The following is a 23166-nucleotide window of genomic DNA, read 5'->3' on the forward strand; positions in this document are numbered from 1 at the left end:
AATCCTGCAGTGCCAGACGTGTCCCCCTGCTTAAGCCAGTACATGTCCAGGCCCGTCTGAAGTTTGCTAGAGTGCATTTGGATGATCCAGAAGAGGATTGAGAGAATGTCATATGGTCAGATGAAACCAAAATAGAACTTTTTGGTAAAAACTCAACTCGTCGTGTTTGGAGGACAAAGAATGCTGAGTTGCATCCAAAGAACACCATACCTACTGTGAAGCATGGGGGTGGAAACATCATGCTTTGGGGCTGTTTTTCTGCAAAGGGACCAGGACGACTGATCCGTGTAAAGGAAAGAATGAATGGGGCCATGTATCGTGAGATTTTGAGTGAAAACCTCCTCCATCAGCAAGGGCATTGAAGATGAAACGTGGCTGGGTCTTTCAGCATGACAATGATCCCAAACACACCGCCCGGGCAACGAAGGAGTGGCTTCGTAAGAAGCATGTCAAGGTCCTGGAGTGGCCTAGCCAGTCTCCAGATCTCAACCCCATAGAAAATCTTTGGAGGGAGTTGAAAGTCCGTGTTGCCCAGCGACAGCCCCAAAACATCACTGCTCTAGAGGAGATCTGCATGGAGGAATGGGCCAAAATACCAGCAACAGTGTGTGAAAACCTTGTGAAGACTTACAGAAAACGTTTGACCTGTGTCATTGCCAACAAAGGTTATATAACAAAGTATTGAGAAACTTTTGTTATTGACCAAATACTTATTTTCCACCATAATTTGCAAATAAATTCATTAAAAATCCTACAATGTGATTTTCTGGATTTTTTTTTCTCATTTTGTCTGTCATAGTTGACGTGTACCTATGATGAAAATTACAGGCCTCTCTCATCTTTTTAAGTGGGAGAACTTGCACAATTGGTGGCTGACTAAATACTTTTTTCCCCCACTGTATGGACAGAAAGAGGCAGACAGTCTACACAGAAAGAGGCAGACAGTCTACACAGAAAGAGACAGACAGACATACGGACAGAAAGAGACAGACAGACATACAGACAGAAAGAGACAGACAGACATACGGACAGAAAGAGACAGACAGACAGTGGTATAGTAAGTTTGCTACCTTGTCTGCACACATGGACACTTTGATGTCTTGCTGGCTGATCTCATAGTGTCGGATGTTACCAACGTAGTTTCCTGCTAGCTTCAAGATGTCAGCTGATATGTATTCTAGAACCGCCACGATGTAGAGGCAGACGTGGTAGTCTATCTTATACCCCAGGACCTCCTGTTGACGGGACAAACAGCAGGGGAAGAGGCATGGTATAAGGAATACGGTTGCAAAATTCTAGAAAATGTCCTCAAATTCTTAGGTTTTCCAGAAATCCTGGTTGGAGGATTCCTGGAATCAGGAGGGAATCAGCTGGGAGACGTCCAACCAGGACTTGTTAAAGGAGGTCCTGAATAAGGACGGGTGACCATATCATCAGTGTAGTACAGGATGAAGGTAAATCATCTTGATTGGACTATAGACCTGTACCTTGAGTAGGGGGTGTGTCTACAGTACCTTGAGTAGGGGGTGTGTCTACCACAGTACCTTGAGTAGGGGGTGTGTCTACCACAGTACCTTGAGTAGGGGGTGTGTCTACCACAGTACCTTGAGTAGGGGGTGTGTCTACCACAGTACCTTGAGTAGGGGGTGTGTCTACCACAGGACCTTGAGTAGGGGGTGTGTCTACCTGCCACAGTACCTTGAGTAGGGGGTGTATCAAATCAAATCACATTTGATTTGTCACATGCGCCGAATACAACAGGTGTAGGTAGACCTTACAGTGAAATGCAGTTAAGAAAATAGAGTTAAGAAAATAATGCAAATAGTCCGGGTGGCCATTTGATTAATTGTTCAGCAGTCTTATGGCTTGGGGGTAGAAGCTGTTAAGGAGTCTTTTGGACCTAGACTTGGCGCTCCGGTACCGCTTGCCGTGCGGTAGCAGAGAGAACAGTCTATGACTAGGGTGGCTGGAGTCTTTGACAATTTTTAGGGCCTTCATTTACATTTACATCATTTAGCAGACGCTCTTATCCAGAGCGACTTACAAATTGGTGCATTCACCTTATGATAGCCAGTGGGACAACCACTTTTTTTATTGTTTTTTATGGGGGGGGTGGGGGAGGGGGGGGGTAGAAGGATTACTTTTACTATTCCAGGTATTCCTTAAAGAGGTAGGGTTTCAAGTGTCTCCGGAAGGTGGTCAGTGACTCCGCTGTCCTGGCGTCGTGGGGGAGCTTGTTCCACCATTGGGGTTCCAGAGCAGCGAATAGCTTTGACTGGGCTGAGCGGGAACTGTGCTTCCGTAGAGGTAGGGGAGCTAGCAGGCCAGAGGTGGATGAACGTAGTGCCCTCGTTTGGGTGTAGGGTCTGATCAGAGCCTGAAGGTAAGGAGGTGCCGTTCCCCTCACAGCTCCGTTGGCAAGCACCATGGTCTTGTAGTAGATGCGAGCCTCAACTGGAAGCCAGTGGAGTGTGCGGAGGAGCGGGGTGACATGAGAGAACTTGGGAAGGTCGAACACCAGACGGGCTGCGGCGTTCTGGATAAGTTGTAGGGTTTTAATGGCACAGGCAGGGAGCCTTCCTCTATCACTGCCTAGTATAGAGGTCCTGGATGGCAGGAAGCTTGGCCCCAGTGATGTACTGGGCCGTACGCACTACCCTCTGTAGCGCCTTACGGTTGGATGCCGAGCAGTTGCCATACCAGGCGGTGATGCAACCGGTCAGGATGCTCTCGATGGTGCAGCTGTAGAACCTTTTGAGGATCTGAGGACCCATGCCAAATATTTTCAGTCTCCTGAGGGGGAATAGGCTTTGTCATGCCCTCTTCACGACTTTCTTGGTGTGTTTGGACCATGATAGTTTGTTGGTGATGTGGACACCAAGGAACTCTCGACCTGCTCCACTACAGCCCCGTCGATGTGAATGGGGGCCTGTTCGGCCCTCCTTTTCCTGTAGTCCACGATCATCTCCTTTGTCTTGCTCACATTGAGGGAGAGGTTGTTGTCCTGGCACCACACTGCCAGGTCTCTGACCTCCTCCCTATAGGCTGTCTCATCATTATCGGTGATCAGGCCTACCACCGTTGTGTCATCAGCAAACTTAATGATGGTGTTGGAGTCGTGCTTGGCCACGCAGTCGTGGGTGAACAGGGAGTACAGGAGGGGACTGAGCATGCACCCCTGAGGGGCCCCCGTGTTGAGGATCAGCGTGGCAGATGTGTTGTTACCTACCCTTACCACCTGGGGGCGGCCCGTCAGGAAGTCCAGGATCCAGTTGCAGAGGGAGGTGTTTAGTCCCAGGGTCCTTAGCTTAGTGATGAGCTTTATGGGCAATATGGTGTTGAACACTGAGCTGTAGTCAATGAACAGCGTTCTCACATAGGTGTTCCTTTTGTCCAGGTGGGAAAGGGCAGTGTGGAGTGCGACTGAGATTGCGTCATCTGTGAATCTGTTGGGGCGGTATGCAAATTGGAGTGGGTCTAGGGTTTCTGGGATAATGGTGTTGATGTGAGCCGTGACCAGCCTTTCAAAGCACGTCATGGCTACCGACATGAGTGCTACGGGGCAGTAGTCATTCAGGCAGGTTACCTTAGCGTTCTTGGGCACAGGGACTACGGTGGTCTGCTTGGAACATGTTGGTATTACAGACCAGGGTCAGGGAGAGGTTGAAAAGGTCAGTGAAGACACTGTACCTTCAGTAGGGGGTGTATCTTATCGACGGGGAGCAGCAGGGGGTGTATCTACCTTCAGTAGGGGGTGTATCTTATCGACGGGGAGCAGCAGGGGGTGTATCTACCTTCAGTAGGGGGTGTATCTTATCGACGGGGAGCAGCAGGGGGTGTATCTACCTTCAGTAGGGGGTGTATCTTATCGACGGGGAGCAGCAGGGGGTGTATCTACCTTCAGTAGGGGGTGTATCTTATCGACGGGGAGCAGCAGGGGGTGTATCTACCTTCAGTAGGGGGTGTATCTTATCGACGGGGAGCAGCAGGGGGTGTATCTACCTTCAGTAGGGGGTGTATCTTATCGACGGGGAGCAGCAGGGGGTGTATCTACCTTCAGTAGGGGGTGTATCTTATCGACGGGGAGCAGCAGGGGGTGTATCTACCTTCAGTAGGGGGTGTATCTTATCGACGGGGAGCAGCAGGGGGTGTATCTACCTTCAGTAGGGGGTGTATCTTATCGACGGGGAGCAGCAGGGGGTGTATCTACCTTCAGTAGGGGGTGTATCTTATCGACGGGGAGCAGCAGGGGGTGTATCTACCTTCAGTAGGGGGTGTATCTTATCGACGGGGAGCAGCAGGGGGTGTATCTACCTTCAGTAGGGGGTGTATCTTATCGACGGGGAGCAGCAGGGGGTTCCTCCTCTTCCTTTTCTCGATGGCTGACTGGGCGTCGGCTATGGCCCATTTATCTATGGGGTGGGGGAAGGTCTTCTGGACCCGCTCCTGATTGGACAGAGGGAGAGGAAGCGCAAATACTGTTAAATCAGATGTTTTCTTACATTTGGAAGTAGTGTTTAATCAAACTTCACAGTAGCAGATGAAACATGATCCATATTGACAGACCCTTCAACTGTGATGTGTTGATATCAACGGTGATTGACGTGACCACTGTCCAATAGGTACTAGGCAGCGTGTTCAGGTGTGTGTAAGGTAGACCAGTAGGTGAGGCGTCATGGTCAGGGGGCGGAGCCTCACCTCCACGTCCTGCACGGAGCGAGGCTGGGCCACACACAGCATGTTGATGTATATAGTACCCAATAACATATACAGTGCCTTCAGAAATTATTCAGACCCCTTGGCTTATTCCACATGTTGTGTTATTTTGTGTGAATTCAAAATGGATTCAATATATATTTTTTTTATCTCACCCGTCTACACACAATACTCCATAATGACAAAGTGAAAACATGTTTTTTTTTTTTAATGTTAACAAATTTATTGAAACTGAAATACAGAAATATCTATTTACATATGTATATAGTATACAATAACATGTGCAGTGCATTCAGAAAGTATTCAGACCCCTTGACTTCTTCCACATTTTGTTACGTTACAGCCTTATTCTAAAATTGATTAAATTGTTTTTCCCCTCATCAATCTACACACAATACCCCATAATGACAAAGCGAAAACAGGTTTTTATACGTTTTTTGACATTTATTACAAATAGAAAAATGGAAATATCACATTTACATAAGTATTCAGACCCTTTACTCAGTACATTGTTGAAGCACCTTTGGCAGCGATTACAGACATCAAGTCTTCTTGGGTATGACGCTACAAGCTTGGCACACTTGTATTTGGGGAGTTTCTTCCATTCTTCTCTGCAGATCCTCTCAAGCTCTGTCAGGTTGGATGGGGAGCGTCGCTGCACAGCTATTTTCCGAGACTTGTCCTGAAGCCACTCCTGCATTGTCTTGGCTGTGTGCTTAGGGTCGTTGTCCTGTTGGAAGGTGTACGTTCGCCCCAGTCTGAGGTCCTGAGCGCTCTGGAGCAGGTTTTCATCAAGGATCTCTCTGTACTTTGATCCGTTCATCTTTCCCTCGATCCTGACTAGTCTCTCAGTCCCTGCTGCTGAAAAACATCCCCACAGCATGATGTTGCCACCTCCATGCTTCACCGTAGGGATGGTGCCAGGTTTCCTCCAGACGTGACCCTTGGCATTCAGGCCAAAGAGTTCAATCTTGGTTTAATCAGACCAGAGAATCATGTTTCTCACGGTCTGAGAGTCCTTTAGTCCTTTTGGCAAACTCCAAGCGGGCTGTCATGTGCCTTTTACTGAGGAGTGGCTTCCGTCTGGCCACTCTACCATAAAGGCCTGATTGGTGGAGTGCTGCAGAGATGGTTGTCCTTCTGTAAGGTTATCCCATCTCCACAGAGGAACTCTGGAGCTCTGTCAGAATGACCATCGGGTTTTTGGTCACCTCCCTGACCAAGGCCCTTCTACCCAGATTGCTCAGTTTGAACGGGCGGCCAGCTCTAGAAAGAGTCTTGGTGGTTCCAAACTTCTTCCATTTAATAATGATGAGGCCACTGTGTTCTTGGGGACCTTCAATGCTGCAGACATGTTCTGGTACCCTTCCACAGATCTGTGCCTCGACATAATCCTGTCTCGGAGCTCTACAGACAATTCCTTCGACTTCATGGCTTGGTTTTTGTTCTGACATGCACTGTCAACATTAACATTTACATTTACATTTTAGTCATTTAGCAGACGCTCTTATCCAGGAGCGACTTACAGTTAGTGAGTGCATACATTTTCATACTGGCCCCCCGTGGGAAACGAACCCACAACCCTGACGTTGCAAGCACCATGCTCTACCAACTGAGCTACAGGGGACCCACAACTGTGGGACCTTACATAGAAAAAGGAAAAAAGAAAAATCCTATTTTCTTGGTTTTTGCTCTGACATGCACTGTCAACTGTGGGACCTTATATAGACAGGTGTATGTCTTTCCAAATCATGTCCAATCAATTGAATTTACCACAGGTGGACTCCAATCAAGTTGTAGAAACATCTCAAGGATGATCAATGGAAACAGGATGCACCTGAGTTCAATTTCAAGTCTCATAGCAAAGGGTCTGAATACTTATGTAAATAAGGTATTTCTGTTTTCTATTTTTTATAAATTTGCAAAAAAATCTAAAAACCTGTTTTCACTTTGTCATTATGGGGTGTTGTGTGTTGATTGAGAAGGAAACACATTTATTCAATCAGTTTTAGAATAAGGCTGTAACTTCACAAAAGGTGGGAAAAGTGAAGGGGTCTGAATACTTTCTGAATGCCCTGTATATCACTAATGGTTCAGATGCCTTCTCTTTGCCAAACAACAACTGAAGTGCACTTTCCTCTGTTTGTAGATGGACTCCGGCTACGTCACAAATTACACCCTATTCCCTATGTAGTGCACTATCTAGTGAATAGGGTGTCATTTGGGATGCAGCCTCAGATAACTGGTTATTTTCTTGATGTGGATTTTGTAATGCCTTATTTTTAATGGACTGAAATTGATATTGTCTCAGCTCTGTTCTGGGTGTGACCGTAGCTACTAAACTACAGTGAGGGGAAAAAAGTATTTGATCCCCTGCCGATTTTGTACGTTTGCCCACTGACAAAGAAATGATCAGTCTATAATTTTAATGGTAGGTTTATTTGAACAGTGAGAGACAGAATAACAACAAAAAAATCCAGAAAAAAACGCATGTCAAAAATGTTATAAATTGATTTGCATTATAATGAGGGAAATAAGTATTTGACCCCCTCTCAATCAGAAAGATTTCTGGCTCCCAGGTGTCTTTTATACAGGTAAAGAGCTGAGATTAGGAGCACACTCTTAAAGGGAGTGCTCCTAATCTCAGCTTGTTACCTGTATAAAAGACACCTGTCCACAGAAGCAATCAATCAATCAGATTAAAAACAGATGTTTTTATTGTGTGTAGATTGCTGTGTAAATTTTTTTATTTGATCAATTTTAGAATAAGGCTGTAACGTAACAAAATGTGGAAAAAGTCAAGGGGTCTGAATACTTTCCGAATGCACTGTATTCACACCCGAGTCAATACTTTGTAGAAACACCTTTGGCGGTGATTACAGCTTTGAATCGTCTTGGGTATGTCTGTATCAGCTTTGCACATTTGGATTTGGGGATTTTCTCCCATTCTTCCTTGCAGATTTACTCAAGATCTATTAAATTAGATGTGGAGCAGCGGTGAACAGCAATCTTCAAATCTTTCCACAGATCTTCATTGGGTTTAAAGTCTGGGCTTTGGCTGGGCCACTCAAGGAGTTTACCGTTCTTGTTCTGAAGCCATTCCATCATTGCTTTGGCTGTATTCTTGGGGTCATTGTCCTGTTGGAACGTAAATCTTCGCCCCCCCAGTCTAAAGTCGTTTGCACTCTGAAGCCGGTTCTCATCAAGGATTTGCCTGTATTTTGCTCCATGCATTGTTCCCTCTATCCTTACCTAGTCTCCCAGTCCCTGTCACTGAAAAGCATCCCCATAGCATGTGGTCCTCTGTAGCTCAATTGGTAGAGCATGGCGCTTGTAACGCCAGGGTAGTGGGTTCGATCCCCGGGACCACCCATACGTAAAAATGTATGCACACATGACTGTAAGTCGCTTTGGATAAAAGCGTCTGCTAAATGGCATATTATTATTATGATGCCACCACTATGCTCCCCGGTAGAGATGGCGTTAGACTGGTGATGAGCTGTGCCTGGTTTTCTCCAGACATAGCGCTTTTTACATTCAGGCCAAAAGTAACATTTTTGTCTCATCAGACCACAAAATATTTTGCCTTATGCTCTCAGTCTTTCACATGCCTTTTTGCAAACTCAAGGCGTGCTGTCATGTGCCTTTTTCTCAGGAGTGGTTTCCGTCTGGCCACTCTCCCATGAAGCCCAGATTGGTGAAGTGCTGTGGAGACCGTTGTCCTTCTGGCAGGTTCTCCCATCTCAGCCAAGGAACACTGTAGTTCTGTCAGAGTGATCATTGGGTTCTTGGTCACCTCCCTGACCAAGGTCCTTCTTGCAGAAGTCTGGGTAGTTCCATAGTTCCCAATGATGGAGACCACTGTGCTCTTGGAAATGTTCAACACTCAAGAAATTGTTTTATACCCATTTTACATTTTAGTCATTTAGCAGACACTCTTATCCAGAGCGACTTACAGTTAGTGAGTGCATACATTATTTTTTTATTTTTCATACTGGCCCCCTGTGGGAACTGAACCCACAACCCTGGAGTTGCAAACGCCAAGCTCTACCAACTGAGCTACATCCCTGCCGGCCATTCCCTCCCCTACCCTGGACGACGCTGGGCCAATTCTGCGCCGCCCCATGGGTCTCCCGGTCGCGGCCGGCTACGACAGAGCCTGGATTCGAACCAGGATCTCTAGTGGCACAGCTAGCACTGCGATGCAGTGCCTTAGACCACTGCGCCACTCGGGAGACGCAGTGGCGCATACCCTTCCCCAGATATACAGTACCAGTCAAAAGTTTGGACACACCTACTCATTCAAGGGTTTTTCTTTATTTTTTAAACTATTTTCTACATTGTAGAATAATAGTGAAGACATCAAAACTATGAAATAATACATTTGGAATCATGTAGTAACCAATGTTAAACAAATCAAAATATATTATATATTTGAGATTCTTCAAAGTAGCCACCCTTTGCCTGGATGATAGCTTTGCACACTCTTGGCATTCTCTCAACCAGCTTCATGAGGCAGTCACCTGGAATGCTTTTCCAACAGTCTTGAAGGAGTTCCCACATATGCTGAGCACTTGTTGGTTGGCTGCTTTTCCTTCACTCTGCAGTCCAATTCATCCCAAACCATCTCAATTGGATTGAGGTCAGGTGATTGTGGAGGCCAGGTCATCTGATGCAGCAGCTTAGTGGGACACATATCTTTAAAGGTGCAATATGCAGACATCGCTCCGCCATTTCCTGGTTGCTAAAATTCTAATAGTTCGCCTAATTTCAGTTTATGTGACAAAACAAGCAAGTATAGTGTAGAGAATCATTGTTTCATCTAAACCACTGTGAAATATATTTTCAATAACCAAAAATATTGTATTTTCAGCTGTTTGAAGCTGGTGTACAAAACCAAAAGTAAAAGACGCAAAAGCGAAACTTAAGAACGGGAAGTGTAGAAATAGCGCAGATAGAACAGATCTACCGCTTCTTAGACTGGCTTTCAATGAGAATGACAGATCTACAAGACACATTTCTATGTGAATTTGGTCGGGTCTCCCAAAAAGTTACATAATGCTGCTTTAAGATATTTTCTAATTTCTCTCCCTCATGAGGAGGGAGGGTAATGAAAGTTCACAGAAGTAATTATTGTAGTAAAACTCATTATTCCGTTACCAAATTACCAAAAAAGATGTAACGGATTACTGCAACTGGCTACTGAGAAATCATAACAGTCACAAACCACAGTTGGGTCACTTTCTACTGTCCTCCTTCCACTGGTATACTGTTATGTTCAGCTCATAGGGTCTCCTGCTACTGTCCTCCTTCCACTGGTATACTGTTATGTTCAGCTCATAGGGTCTCCTGCTACTGTCCTCCCTTCCACTGGTATACTGTTATGTTCAGCTCATAGGGTCTCCTGCTACTGTCCTCCCTTCCACTGGCATACTGTTATGTTCAGCTCATAGGGTCTCCTGCTACTGTCCTCCATTCCGCTGGCATACTGTTACGTTAAGCTCATAACAGTTTTCTTTGTCTTTCTGTTGTCTGGTGGTCAAACCAAGAGTGTTACAACAGTCCGAGTCTGGACAACCTCCTCTCTCTGTCGCTCCCGCTGTCTCTCTCTCTCCTGGCTCTTACTGTCACCTACCCATGAGCCTCTCTTTCCATTTACTGTAACCGGCACCCACTGAGCACCTACCGACAACGGACGTCCATGGACGTTGAAAAGTAGTTTAAATTTGGTCAGTCCACCCTGGCCTAGATGTTAATTTGATTTGACCAAATCTGAACCTACCATAGACGTATGTTTCACAAATTTGGACAGTAGAGTACAATACACTATAGTTGAGTCCAATACAGTAGTACAATACAGTACAGTACAGAAAAGTACTGTATACTATTGTACTTTACTTTACTGTACTCTATTGTACTATGAAACAAAGAAGAAACTGTACTATGAAAACAAAGATGAATTATAGTAAAACGCTTGGGAGCACCTTAAAGGGATCCTTCAAAACGCTTTGGAGCACCTTAAAGGGATCCTTCCAGATTTTGGCAATTAGGCCCTGTATCTACTTCCCCAGAGTCAGATGAACTCTTGGATACCATTTGTGTGTCCAGCAGTAGCTGTGCGTGGGTAAAATCACCGGGGAAGCTAAGCGGATCAGAATCAGCGTTATAATCATTGGGCAGTACGGAGAATTAAGTAAAACCACAAGTCCAAATCCCTATCTCCATCCACGGCTAATTTAGGAAAGGGCAACGAGACGCAACAATTCAAGTTTTTCTGTCAATGACGTATGCTCTCAATGGGATTTGATTGGACTGACGCCAAATCCAAGATGGCTTCCCTTAACACTTTTTTTTTTGTTGGTGCGGCAGTGTCACGTATAAGCCGGGAGTCAGGAAGCAAGTGCAGAAGGTGAGTTTAATAATGAAAAATGCAGATAAACAAAACATGAGAAGCGTACAGAACGTGAATGAAAACAAACCAATACTGCCTGATGACTGAGGCTACTGAGGGCTAAATAAAGGGAAGGTGATGAAGTCCAGGTGTGCGTAATGATGGCTAACAGGTGTGCGTACTGATAGGGGGCAGGTGTGCGTAATGATGGTTGCCAGGACCGGTTGTTAGTAGACCGGCCAGGAGGACGGCCCCGAGAGAAAGTAGTGGGCCGGTCTGAACGGCGGAGATGAAAATCCAGGACGATGTTGGGGTCCAGGATATCGGCCGCCGAGACCCAACAGTGCTCCTCTGGACTGTACCCCTCCCAGTCCACCAGGTACTGAAGCCGGCCCCCACGACGTCGAGAGTCCAGTAGGGACCTGACGGCATAGGCAGGGATCCTATCGATGTCCAGGGGAGGCGGAGGGGTGTTGCTGGGGACGGCATCAGCCAGGGGACCAGGAACCGCCGGCCTGAGGAGGGAAACATGAAAAGAGGGTGAGATCCGGTAGTTGGTGGGGAGTTGTAAACGGTATGTTACCTCGTTGACCCTCCGGAGGACCTTGAAGGGCCCCACAAACCGGGGGCTCAGCTTCCGGCAGGGCAGGTGGAGCGGGAGGTTCCTGGTGGAGAGCCAGACGCAAATCACTAGGATGGAACACGGGAGCCTCACTGTGGTGGTGATCCGCCTGCTCCTTCTGGCGGCGGAAGGTGCGCTGGAGCCTCACGTGGGCAGCATTCCAAACCTCCTCTTCGCACCGAAACCACAACGTGGTTTCCATACCCACGACGTGAATTGGGGGCCATGGTCGGAGACGATGTCCTCCGGAAGGCCATAATGCCAGAAGATCTGCTGGAACAGCGACCTGGAGAGCGGTAGGGAGACCAGAGAGAGGGATAAAACAGCAAGAGAATCTGTCCACAACAACCATAATAGTGGTGAAACCATCAGACGGTGGGAGATCAGTAACGAAATCTATGGACAGATGGGACCAAGGCCGCTGAGGCACGGGAAGGAGTTTCCCTGCTGGAGCGTGCCGGGGAGATTGTTTGTGCACATACGGAGCATGAATTCACATCGTGGGCAACGTCCTGTGCCAAGGTGGGTCACCAGTACTTCGCAGAGATGGATTGAATGGTGCGGGTGATACCTGGGCGGGTATGAGGTGATGTTCAGGGAGGAGACGAGGGTCTGGTCGATGAAATTCCCAGCGGCACCGGAGTCCACTAGAGCAGTAGAGACAACACCTGAGGGACAGCCAGCCAGTGAAATAGGAAACCAGGAAGGGTTTGGTGGAAAACGATGAAGGAGGAATACTCACGCCTACCCTGGGAGACGGAGCCAGCCATCACAGGGCCGTCCCCTCTGCCCTAGTGGACCTCGGGCTGGAGCTGGTGCCCTCCCTGGCCGCAATAGGAACATTGCCCCAGCTGTCTCCGGCGACACCCCTCTGCCGTGGAGAGGTGTGTGACCCCTATCTCCATGGGTTCAGGCTTTGCCTCAGGACAGCCAAAGGAGGAGGGCAAGGGGCGAAGGAGGTGCCGGCGCTCCTGAAGGAGGTTGTCCAGACGGATGGCCATCGCGATGAGCGCGTCCAAGGAAAGGTTGTTGTCCCCGGCACACCAATTCCATCTGGACGTCCTCGCATAGTCCTCTACGGAATAGGGTGCAGAGCGCCGGTTCGTTCCATCCGCTGGAGACTGCCACGCTCCGGAAGGTGAGGGCGTACTCCGTTCTGGGTCCACCCCAGTGTTGAAATAGTCGCTCACCTCCCTCTCTGCCCTCCGGTGGATGGTCGAAGACCACCCTAAACAGAACCATGAACCTCTCGTAGGAACTCAGCTCCTCCTCTCCTCTCTCTCAGACGGCTGTAGCCCACACCGACGCCCGCCTGGTCAGTAAGGACTGTGGCAACCTTGGACCTCTCGGTGGTGGGGGCTCCCGTTTGATGGGCGAAAAAGAGGGAGCACTGGAGTAGGAAGCCACGGCATTTGGATGGAGTCCCGTCATACTTGTCCGGGAGGGACAATCGGGCAGTTTATAGTCAGCTCGCTCAGTTTAGCTTAACGCAGATTGGCTAATTTTGTATACTTTTTTTTGTCAAGGGAGGCCAGATACTCGCTGGCTTCCCTTGCCTTCAATGCTACGGGCAGCAACAATGTCAAACTCGTTTGGACCAGACAGCATCAGATAGATTGCCTACACGTAGAGAGACAGAGGGGCGCCGTTTCACTCACTCGGATGCCTTCTACTGTGCGATACGTACAGCCTCTTGCGAATTGAAGGAAAATGACAAAACACAGAGAGACGAAAGATAAATAATTGTATTTCATTTTTATTGATCAATTTTTATTGGGATGCCTGGTTTCCCTTGGCAACCATGAATACACGCCACTGGTGTCCAGTATAAAATAAGTTATAGGTAGTTTTGTGAGACAATGGTAACGCATTGCGCTAACCTAGTTAGCAACTGCGCTAGCGCTAGTTAGCAACTTCCTTCAAACTGCACGCAGAGACATAAACATGGTATCCACAAGTTCATCTGACTCTGGGGAAGTAGATAAAGGGCTTCATTGCCAAAATCCCGAAGGATCCCTTTAAGGCGCTCCAAAGCTTTTTACTATAATTCCTCATTGCCAACATCCAGAAGGATCCCTTTAAGGCGCTCCAAAGCTTTTTACTATAATTCCTCATTGCAAAAATCCCAAAGTATCCCTTTAAATTAAATTGTGTTTGACCAGATACATTGCTATTTAACAGTAAACAAATTAACAACTGACTTTCAGCACGCTTATAGGGAAGGGCACTCAACATGTACGGCACTTACACAAATGACTGATGATTGGCTGATAGAAATTGATAATAAGAAGCTTGTGGGAGCTGTTTTGTTGGACTTCAGTAAGGCTTTTGACATTATTGATCATAATCTGCTGCTAGAAAAACATGTGCTATGGCTTTACATCCCCTGCTATATTGTGCATCGAGAGTTACCTGTCTAACAGAACACAGAGGGTGTTCTTTAATGGAAGCCTCTCCAACAATCCAGGTCGAGTCGGGCATTCCCCAGGGCAGTTGTCTAGGCCCCTTACTTTTTTCAATCTTTACTAATGACCTGTCCCTGGCACTGACTATATTTGCTGATGACTCAACATTATACATGTCAGCTACCACAGCACGTTAAATCATTGCAACACTTAACAAAGAGCTGCAGTCAGTTTCAGAATGGGAGGGAACATTGGTGGCAAGTAATAAGCTAGTACTAAATATTTCAAAAACTAAAAGCATTGTATTTGGGACAAATCATTCACTAAACCCCAACTAAATCTTGTAATGAATAATGTGAATAACGTGGAAATTGGGGAGTTGGGGAGACTAAACTGCTTGGTGTAACCCTGAATTGTAAACTGTCATGGTCGAAATATATTGATGCAACGGTAGCTAAGATGAGGATATGTCTGTCCGTAATTAAGTGCAGCTTGCTTTCTTGACATTGCTATCAACAAAACAAGTCCTACAGGCTCTAGTTTTGTCACACCTGGACTACTGCCAAGTCATTTCCTCAATGAAGGACATAGACAACTGACAGTTGGCCCAGAAACAGAGCAGCACGGCCGGCCCCTTAAAACGTACACGGAGAGCTAACATCAATAACACGCATGTCAATCTCTCCTGGCTCAAAGTAGAGGAGAGATTGACATGCATCACTACTTGTCTTTGTGAGAGGTATTGACATGTTGAAAAGCACCGAACTAGCACACAGCTTGGATACTCATGCATAGCCCACAAAACATACCACCAAGGGTCTCTTCACAGTCACCAAGTCCAGAACAGACTCCGGGAAATGTACAGTGGCTACACAGAGCCATGACTACATGGAACTCTATCCCACACCAGGTAACTGATGCAAGCAGTAGAAACAACATAAGACTACACCTTATGGAACAACGCGGACTGTGAAGAAACACACAAACACATATGATTATGTTCGTTTTGATGTTTTCACTATTATTCTACAATGCAAACTGGCTCTAACCAGAATAAAAAGAGAAGTGGGAGGCCCCCGTGCACAACTGAGCAAGAGGACAAATACATTAGTGTCTAGTTTGAGAAACAACAACTCTGTCCAGTGTCTGTGTTCTTTTGCCCATCTTAATCTTTTCTTTTTATTGGCCAGTCTGAGATATGGCTTTTTCTTTGCAATTCTGCCTAGAAGGTCAGCATCCCGGAGTCGCCTCTTCACTGTTGACGTTGAGACTGGTGTTTTGCGGGTACTATTCAATGAAGCTGCCAGTTGAGGACCTGTGAGGCATCTGTTTCTCAAACTAGACACTAATGTATTTGTCCTCTTGCTCAGTTGTGCACCGGGGCCTCCCACTCCTCTTTCTATTCTGGTTAGAGACAGTTTGCGCTGTTCTGTGAAGGGAGTAGTACACAGCGTTGTACGAGATCTTCAGTTTCTTGGCAATTTCTTCAGCCTTCATTTCTCAGAACAAGAATAGACTGACGAGTTTCAGAAGAAAGTTCTTTGTTTCTGGCCATTTTGAGCCTGTAATCGAACCCACAATTGCTGATGCTCCAGATACTGAACTAGTCTCAAGAAGGCCAGTTATATTGCTTATTTAAATCAGCACAATGGTTTTCAGCTGTGCTAACATAATTGCAAAAGGGTTTTCTAATGATCAATTAGCCTTTTAAAATGATAAACTTGGATTAGCAAACACAACGTGCCATTGGAACACAGGACTGATGGTTGCTGATAATGGGCCTCTGTACGCCCATCAAGATATTCCACAAAAAATCAGCCGTTTTCAGCTACAATAGCCATTTACAACATTAACAATGACTACACTGTATTTCTGATCAATTTGATGTTATTTTAAATGGACAAAAATATTGCTTTTCTTTCGAAAACAAGGACATTTCTAAGTGACCCCAAACTTTTGAACGGTAGTGTATGTAGTGGTGTAATAATGTTATATGATTTACTGTATGATTTTTTTGTTTTTTGTGTGATGTGTCTTAATGTGTTTGGAAGAGTGGGGATCCCTAATAAATACTGTACTGAACTCTACTCTACTCTACTGTATTGTACTGCACTGTACTCTTTTGCGCTGTGATATCCAAACTTGTGAAACTTGAGGAGAATGACATTCATATCCATAATGATGCATTTCTGTGCAGTACAGATCAGGGACCCATGATGTAATTCCGTTACCGTAATGCCGTTACAGGGTGTAAATCCACTTCACTTACTGTAGTTCAATAACCAAATAGCTGACACCCCATTCTTTCTGCAGACATCTTTGAATCTTAATTCAGGGCAGATATTTAAGAGTTTCTGGAACACGTGGTCGCATAAAAACATGAGGGAGATTTTACCGTAATTCCGTTACCAAAGTTTGCATCTGCACAGTTCTTTCACAAAAGTAGTTTTTGTAAATTCTTCGGTGGAAATTGTTAAAAGTAGTCCCGATTTGATAAACTTTGAAATCAATGTTTTTTGTTTGGCATACATGTTAAAGTGACAAAACGGAGTCAAAGCGTAATTCCGTTACCGTGGAATTGCCCAAATACTTTCAATTAAGGCCTTGTTAGTAGTTTGAAACACTTTCAGTTGAGGCCTTGCTGGTACTTAGAAATACTTTCAGTTGAGGCCTTGCTGGTCTTAGAACACTTTCAGTTGAGGCCTTGCTGGTACTTAGAAATACTTTCAGTTGAGGCGTTGCTGGTACTTAGAAGCACTTTCAGTTGAGGCGTTGCTGGTACTTAGAAATACTTTCAGTTGAGGCGTTGCTGGTACTTAGAAGCACTTTCAGTTGAGGCATTGCTGGTACTTAGAAGCACTTTCAGTTGAGGCATTACTGGTACTTAGAAATACTTTCAGTTGAGGCATTGCTGGTACTTAGAACTAATGATCAGGTATCCTCACCTCCACGTCCTGTACAGAGCGGGGCTGGGCCACACACAGCATGTTGAGCAGCTGCAGGATGAGCTCCTCGATGTGCTGCAGAGCTCCCTCCTTGGCCGACAGGTTGGGGTGCACCTGCAGCTGCACCTGGAAGAGACACAGAGGGACGATGGGACAAATGTCAGAGAGATGCCAGATACATGACATCATGGTGAAGTGACATTAAAACTGCCTGCAATACTCCGGAGATTAGCCCAAGTGTTTTTTTTTTGTTTTTTTTTGATACAATGTTTAGAAGTGAAGCCCCATGCCTCGTGGGTTTGGGCTATTTCTGACAGCCTGCATTTCTTTACACAACAGTGGCCATGGAGGTGGAAACAGTGAAAATTGGAATGTTTTGGAGAGAGGAGAGGAGAGGAGAGGAGAGGAGAGGAGAGGAGAGGAGAGAAGGGAGGAGTGAGAAGAGGAGAGAAGGGAGGAGAGGAAGAGAGGAGAGAGAGGAGAGATGAGATGAGATGATGAGAGGAGAGGAGAGGAAGAGGAAGAGGAGAGAGGAAGAGAAAAGAGAGGTGTGGTTTGTTACAGTGAGAGGAGGAGAGGTGTGGTTTGTTAGGGTGAGAGGAGGAGCGAGGTTTGGTTTGCTAGGGTGAGAGGGGGAGAGAAGAGGGGCTTGGTTTGAAAACAAAGCGAGAGGAGGAGAGAAGAGAGGTGTGGTTTATAAAGAGGCGAGAGGAGGGGTGTGGTTTGTTAGGGTGAGAGGAGGGGTGTGGTGTGTGTGATCTGTCAGGTGTATGTATGGGCGGAAACTGACTCCTCCCTCTGTCTACTCGTCAGGAGGGGGTGTGGCCTATCACTGGAACGCTGTCTGTCCAGACAACTATTATGGGACTGGCAGTCTGCTACACACAGCTGAGAGCAAGAGAAAGAGAGAGACATAGCCGGCCGCGACCGGGAGACCCATGGGGCGGCGCACAATTGGCCCAGCGTCGTCCAGGGTAGGGGAGGGAATGGCCGGCAGGGATGTAGCTCAGTTGGTAGAGCATGGCATTTGCAACGCCAGGGTTGTGGGTTCGATTCCAGTATAAAAAAATTAAAATGTATGCACTCACTAACTGTAAGTGGCTCTGGATAAGAGCGTCTGCTAAATGACTAAAATTTAAAATGTATAATGTCAGAGAGAGTAAGAGAGAGAGTGTGATAGATAGAGTGAGTGAGTGTGTGTGAGAGAGAGACAGACAGTGCGAGAAAGTGTGGGAAAACATTTACTGAACCATAGATTAAACTAAAATCTCTACGGACAAATCCATCGCTTCATCTCTTAGTGATAGTTACCAGGCAGAAATCCTTCTCATTGCTACATACACTATTACTACAAGCTAGGCCTAACTGCTAAAACAACCATGCTCACATTTTGCTAATCTGTTTTGATCTGTCAAACCTCCAACTGACGGTCATCAACAAAAAACTATTCTGACTAAGCAGAGACTATAAATATAAACTATATGCCTGAATGGAAAACCAAAGCAGAAGCTGATGAATACTTTCAGTGAGCTCAGCCTCCAGGACGTTCCCCTCCTTGGCCTCCAGGGCGTTCCCCTCCTCAGCCTCCAGGGCGTTCCCCTCCTCAGCCTGGCTCCGGCTCTACAGGCCGTTAGTTAGTTTCATTAACCCTAGAGGCCGTTATTTTCATTAACCCTAGAGGCCGTTATTTTCATTAACCCTACAGGCCGTTAGAGAAAACACTTGTTGGTTGATTAAACTATCTGTTAGGGCAGTGGTCACCAACCGGTCGATCGTGATCGTGATCGATCACCAAGCACTTCTGTAAAAAAACAACAACGATAAAGCCTTCCGTTCCTATTTTATTAAGGTAGAACAGCCTACCCGGCATGCCCAGAGAGAAAATAAAGTGCACCTATAGCCCTACCACTGGCCAATCAGATAGCTCAAATCATCGTGTCTGCACAGTTTCCTCGAGCCATAGACCGTTAAAAATAAACCTCGAAGGCACAGCAAAGTTTATACTGTGAGAATTCAAAACTTTGCAATGGATGAGTATAGCAAAGTGTTCTTGTAATATGTTAGCCCACTGAGGCAGGGATGCGGGTAGAAGAACAATGTTTATCAGATGCCATGGGTCAAGTGCAAGTACAGATGATCAAGAAATGTCAGAGTTCTCTTGATGGCTTTGTTTAGATCCTGTGGGTCCATGCATACCCGTATTTTGTTTGGCTTCACGATTGTCACCAAGCTGTTTACCCATTCAGTAGGCTCAGTCTGCCTGACGCCGACGCCCATGTTTCCCATGCGGTTCAGTTCCTTTTTAAGTGTATCCTTTTAGTGCTAAAGGCACAGCACTGGGCGAGTGAACCACTGGTGTGACTTCTGGGTCTATTTGTATGTGATGAACTCCTGGAACACGTCCAAGTCCTGTGAATAAATCTTCATATTCACTCAAAATGTCAGTCTCTGTCCTTTGTTCAAGCTTGAATATTCTCTGTATTAATAATAATAATAATAATAATAATATGCCATTTAGCAGACGCTTTTATCCAAAGCGACTTACAGTCATGCGTGCATAAAAAATTTTATGGGTGGTCCCGGGGATCGAACCCACTACCTTGGCGTTACAAGCGACGGGCTCTACCAGTTGAGCTACAGAGGACCATTTGCAGTGGTGTAAAGTACTTAAGTAGTACTTTAAAGTATTTTTACTTAGGTAGTTTTTTGGGGGTATCTGTACTTTACTATTTATATTTTTGACAACTTTTACTTTTACTTCACTACATTCCTAAAGAAAATTTTGTAGTTTTTACTCCATACATTTTTCCTGACACCCAAAAGTACTCATTACTTTTCGACTGCTTAGCTGAACAGGGAAATTGAGAAATTCACGCACTTATCAAGATAACACGTGGTCATCCCTACTGCCTATGTTCTGGCGGACTCACTAAACACAAATGCATCTTTTTTAAATAATGTCTGAGTGTTGGAGGGTGACCCTGGCTATCCGTACATTTTAAAAACAAGAAAATGGTGCCATCTGGTTTGCTTTATATTTTTTTACTTTTACTTTTGATACTTAAATATATTTTACCAAATACTTTTAGAGTTTTACTCAAGTAGTAATTTACTGGGTGACTTTCACTTTTACTTGAGTAACTTTCGATTAAGGTATCTATACTTTTACTCAAGTATGACAATTGGGTACTTTTTCCACCACTGCCTATCTGCATACAAGCTGATCTTCCAAGTATTGCAGGGGCATCTTGTTCTATCACTTGAAATTCCAGTTCAAACACTTCCTCTTTGTATTGTACACGGTCCCGTGTAGCTCAGTTGGTAGACCATGGCGCTTGCAACGCCAGGATTGTGGGTTCAATTCCCACGGGGGGCCACTATGAAAAATGTATGCACTCACTAACTGTATGTCGCTCTGGATAAGAGCGTCTGCTAAATGACTAAAATGTAAAATGTAAATGTATTGACATTTGAGTGTTTTTTTTTGCCTTTTGGCTCCATCTGGTGGCCAACATATGTCACTAGCTTGCAGTTGGATTTTTGCATGGAATCGCCCTTCACTTTCACAGTTTTCAAGTCTCTCACGGACAAGACATTACACTCAGCTCCTGTATCCAGCTTAACAGTACGTTTCTGGTTGTTTATTTTCAGTGTTTCCGTCCACTGCTCTCTCTCAGTATTTTTCTCATTGATATTCACTAGCTGAGCTACACATTGCACTTCACTCTGTTTCACTTCAATTGTCCCAATGAACATGTCCTCATTTCCTGCTGTCACCTCCCTGTCAATGCCGTGAATCCTCCGGGTTTTCTGTCCGTGTGCGTGAGGAGCACATTCTGGCGTAATTCTTTTTTCTGTGACATGCTTTGCATATCTGACCGTATGCTGGACACTTTTTTGGTTCATGTTTGTACCCACAACGTGAGCATTCTCCCTGCGACCTGTCTTTTACTAGCTGGGCACGGTCTTTGTCTTTTTTTTGTTTTCTTTTGCTTATGTACCTTGTGAACCTCGACTTCATCACTAAGTATTTTCAGCTGGCTCTGGCTCACTTCACTAGCACGGCAAACGTCTATTGCTCTAGCTAGCAGGAGATCTGGTTCTCGGAGTAATCTGCCTCGCACTTGGTCATTGGTGATTCCACACACAATTCTGTCCAGTATCAGTGACTCGGTAAGTTGTTGAAACTCACGGTCTTTTGCTTTATTTTTTTAGATCAGAAACATAAGCATCAAATTGACTCTGTTTGTCCTTGCACTCTCGTAAAAAAGATATTCCTCAGGTGCGTCAGATATTTTCTTGGCTCACAGTACGTTCGGAAAAGCTCTTTCAATACATCCAAGTCATCTACGTCATCGTCAAAATCAAAAAGGTATGGAATACCTTGATTGCATCATCTCCGGCTACGTGCAGGAAGGTGGCACATTTCACTTTTTCTGATTTCTTGGGAGATGCCGCTGGCGATGATATAAAAGGTTTAATCTCTGGATCCACACTCTCCAATTTTCGGCTAGATTTCCATCTAGGTTCGGAGTAGTTGGTTCTCATTTGTTTCATGTTTCGGAATGTTGGTCCTCTGTAGCTCAATTGGTAGAGCACGGCGCTTGTAACGCCCAGGGTAGTGGGTTCCATCCCCGGGACCACCCATACGTAAAACATGTATGCGCACATGACTGTAAGTCGCTTTGGATAAAAGCGTCTGCTAAATGGCATATTATTATTATTACTTTTTGACTTCTGACACCATGTAATCTATTAGCACCACAGACTGTCCAGGAGTTGGCGGATGCTTTAGATCTAGGATGTGTTATTTTAGTGTTCCCTTTATTTTTTTTGAGCAGTGTATTCGCACACTGAGGCAGGGGATGCGGGTAGAAGAACAATGTTTATCAGATGTCAAGCGCAAGTACAGATGATCACATGTAGTAATTAGTAACAGCGCCACCCTCAGGTAAGTTCATGTACATACATGACAGTTCTGATAAGCTTGCGTTGTTATTATTAGCGGCTTGTGTCTTTTTGTTTTTAATATCGAGGAATATTTCACTTTCTCTGGTCATAGGAGTAACAACATGAATTGGTGCATGAGGCAGAAATAATGCACTGCGACTTTAGGTTTCGCCATCAGCTGGACCGTGCCCCCATTTCTCAGCAGAGGGACGGTGAGAGGCAGCAGATGAAGGCCATCAGTCCAGTAAAAAAAAGAAGAAAAAAAAGAAGCAAATTATTATGTTCACTCAGCTGGGCCTGACAAGTAATACAACAAATGATCTATTACCAGTGTGATCATAAACCCATTTTTAAAAAATATATATAAATTTCAAAATGGTCTGAGAAGAATATCATTGGCAGGGTAATTCAAGCATAGCCAATATGCGATGAGCCTATAGCCTACTGCACAAACCTCATTGCTACAGAACTGTTGCTAATTGGTTTTTAAGTCATGTTTAAAATAAAATCTGAGCGGTAGATCAAAGGTTGCGGGTATGATTCCCGCTGAGGCCACCTGTACGAAAATATACAGTGCATTCAGAAAGTATTCAGACCCCTTGACTTTTTCCACATTTTGTTACGTTACAGCATTATTCTAAAATTTATTATATTGTTTTTTCCCCCTCATCAATCTACATACAATATCCCATTATGACAAAGCAAAAACAGGATTTTAGAAATGTTTGCAAATGTATTAAAAATTAAAAACAGAAATATCACATTTACATAAGTATTCAGACCCTTCACTCAGTACATTGTTGAAGCACCTTTGGCAGCGATTACAGCCTCGAGTCTTCTTGGGTATGACGCTACAAGCTTGGCACACCTGTATTTGGGAAGTTTCACCCATTCTTCTCTGCAGATCCTCTCAAGCTCTGTCAGGTTGGATGGGGAGCGTTGCTGCACAGCTATTTTCATGTCTCTCCAGAGATGTTCGATCAGGTTCAAGTCCGGGACATTCACGGGCTATGAATACTTTCCGAATGCACTGTATGCATGCATTACTGTAAGTCGCTTTGGATTGAAGTGTCTGCGAGTTTCCCGAATTAACTCTAAAGATATCTAGATATCTCTTATCGTTTAACAGTCATTTAT

At 45.3% G+C, this 23166-nt stretch overlaps 1 protein-coding gene across 1 annotated transcript in view; it reads right to left on the minus strand.

Moving 5' to 3' along the window:
* The window catches only part of LOC311119750 (son of sevenless homolog 2-like), a gene marked incomplete at its 3' end in the record, with an annotated part of 95301 nt that extends 78013 nt beyond the window's left edge, over positions 1 to 17288 (minus strand). The window contains exons 1-3 of the mRNA XM_084194408.1: positions 17080 to 17288; positions 4315 to 4446; positions 1071 to 1235 (exon numbers count right to left, since the gene is read on the minus strand). Coding sequence (XP_084050534.1) covers positions 1071 to 1235; positions 4315 to 4446; positions 17080 to 17268 — 486 coding nt within the window. The remainder of the gene's footprint in view (positions 1 to 1070; positions 1236 to 4314; positions 4447 to 17079) is intronic.
* Positions 17289 to 23166: the final 5878 nt, after the last annotated feature.

This window comes from Coregonus lavaretus (genome assembly GCF_964263955.1).
Source record: "Coregonus lavaretus genome assembly, contig: HAP1_SCAFFOLD_1356, whole genome shotgun sequence".
Taxonomy (NCBI): domain Eukaryota; kingdom Metazoa; phylum Chordata; class Actinopteri; order Salmoniformes; family Salmonidae; genus Coregonus; species Coregonus lavaretus.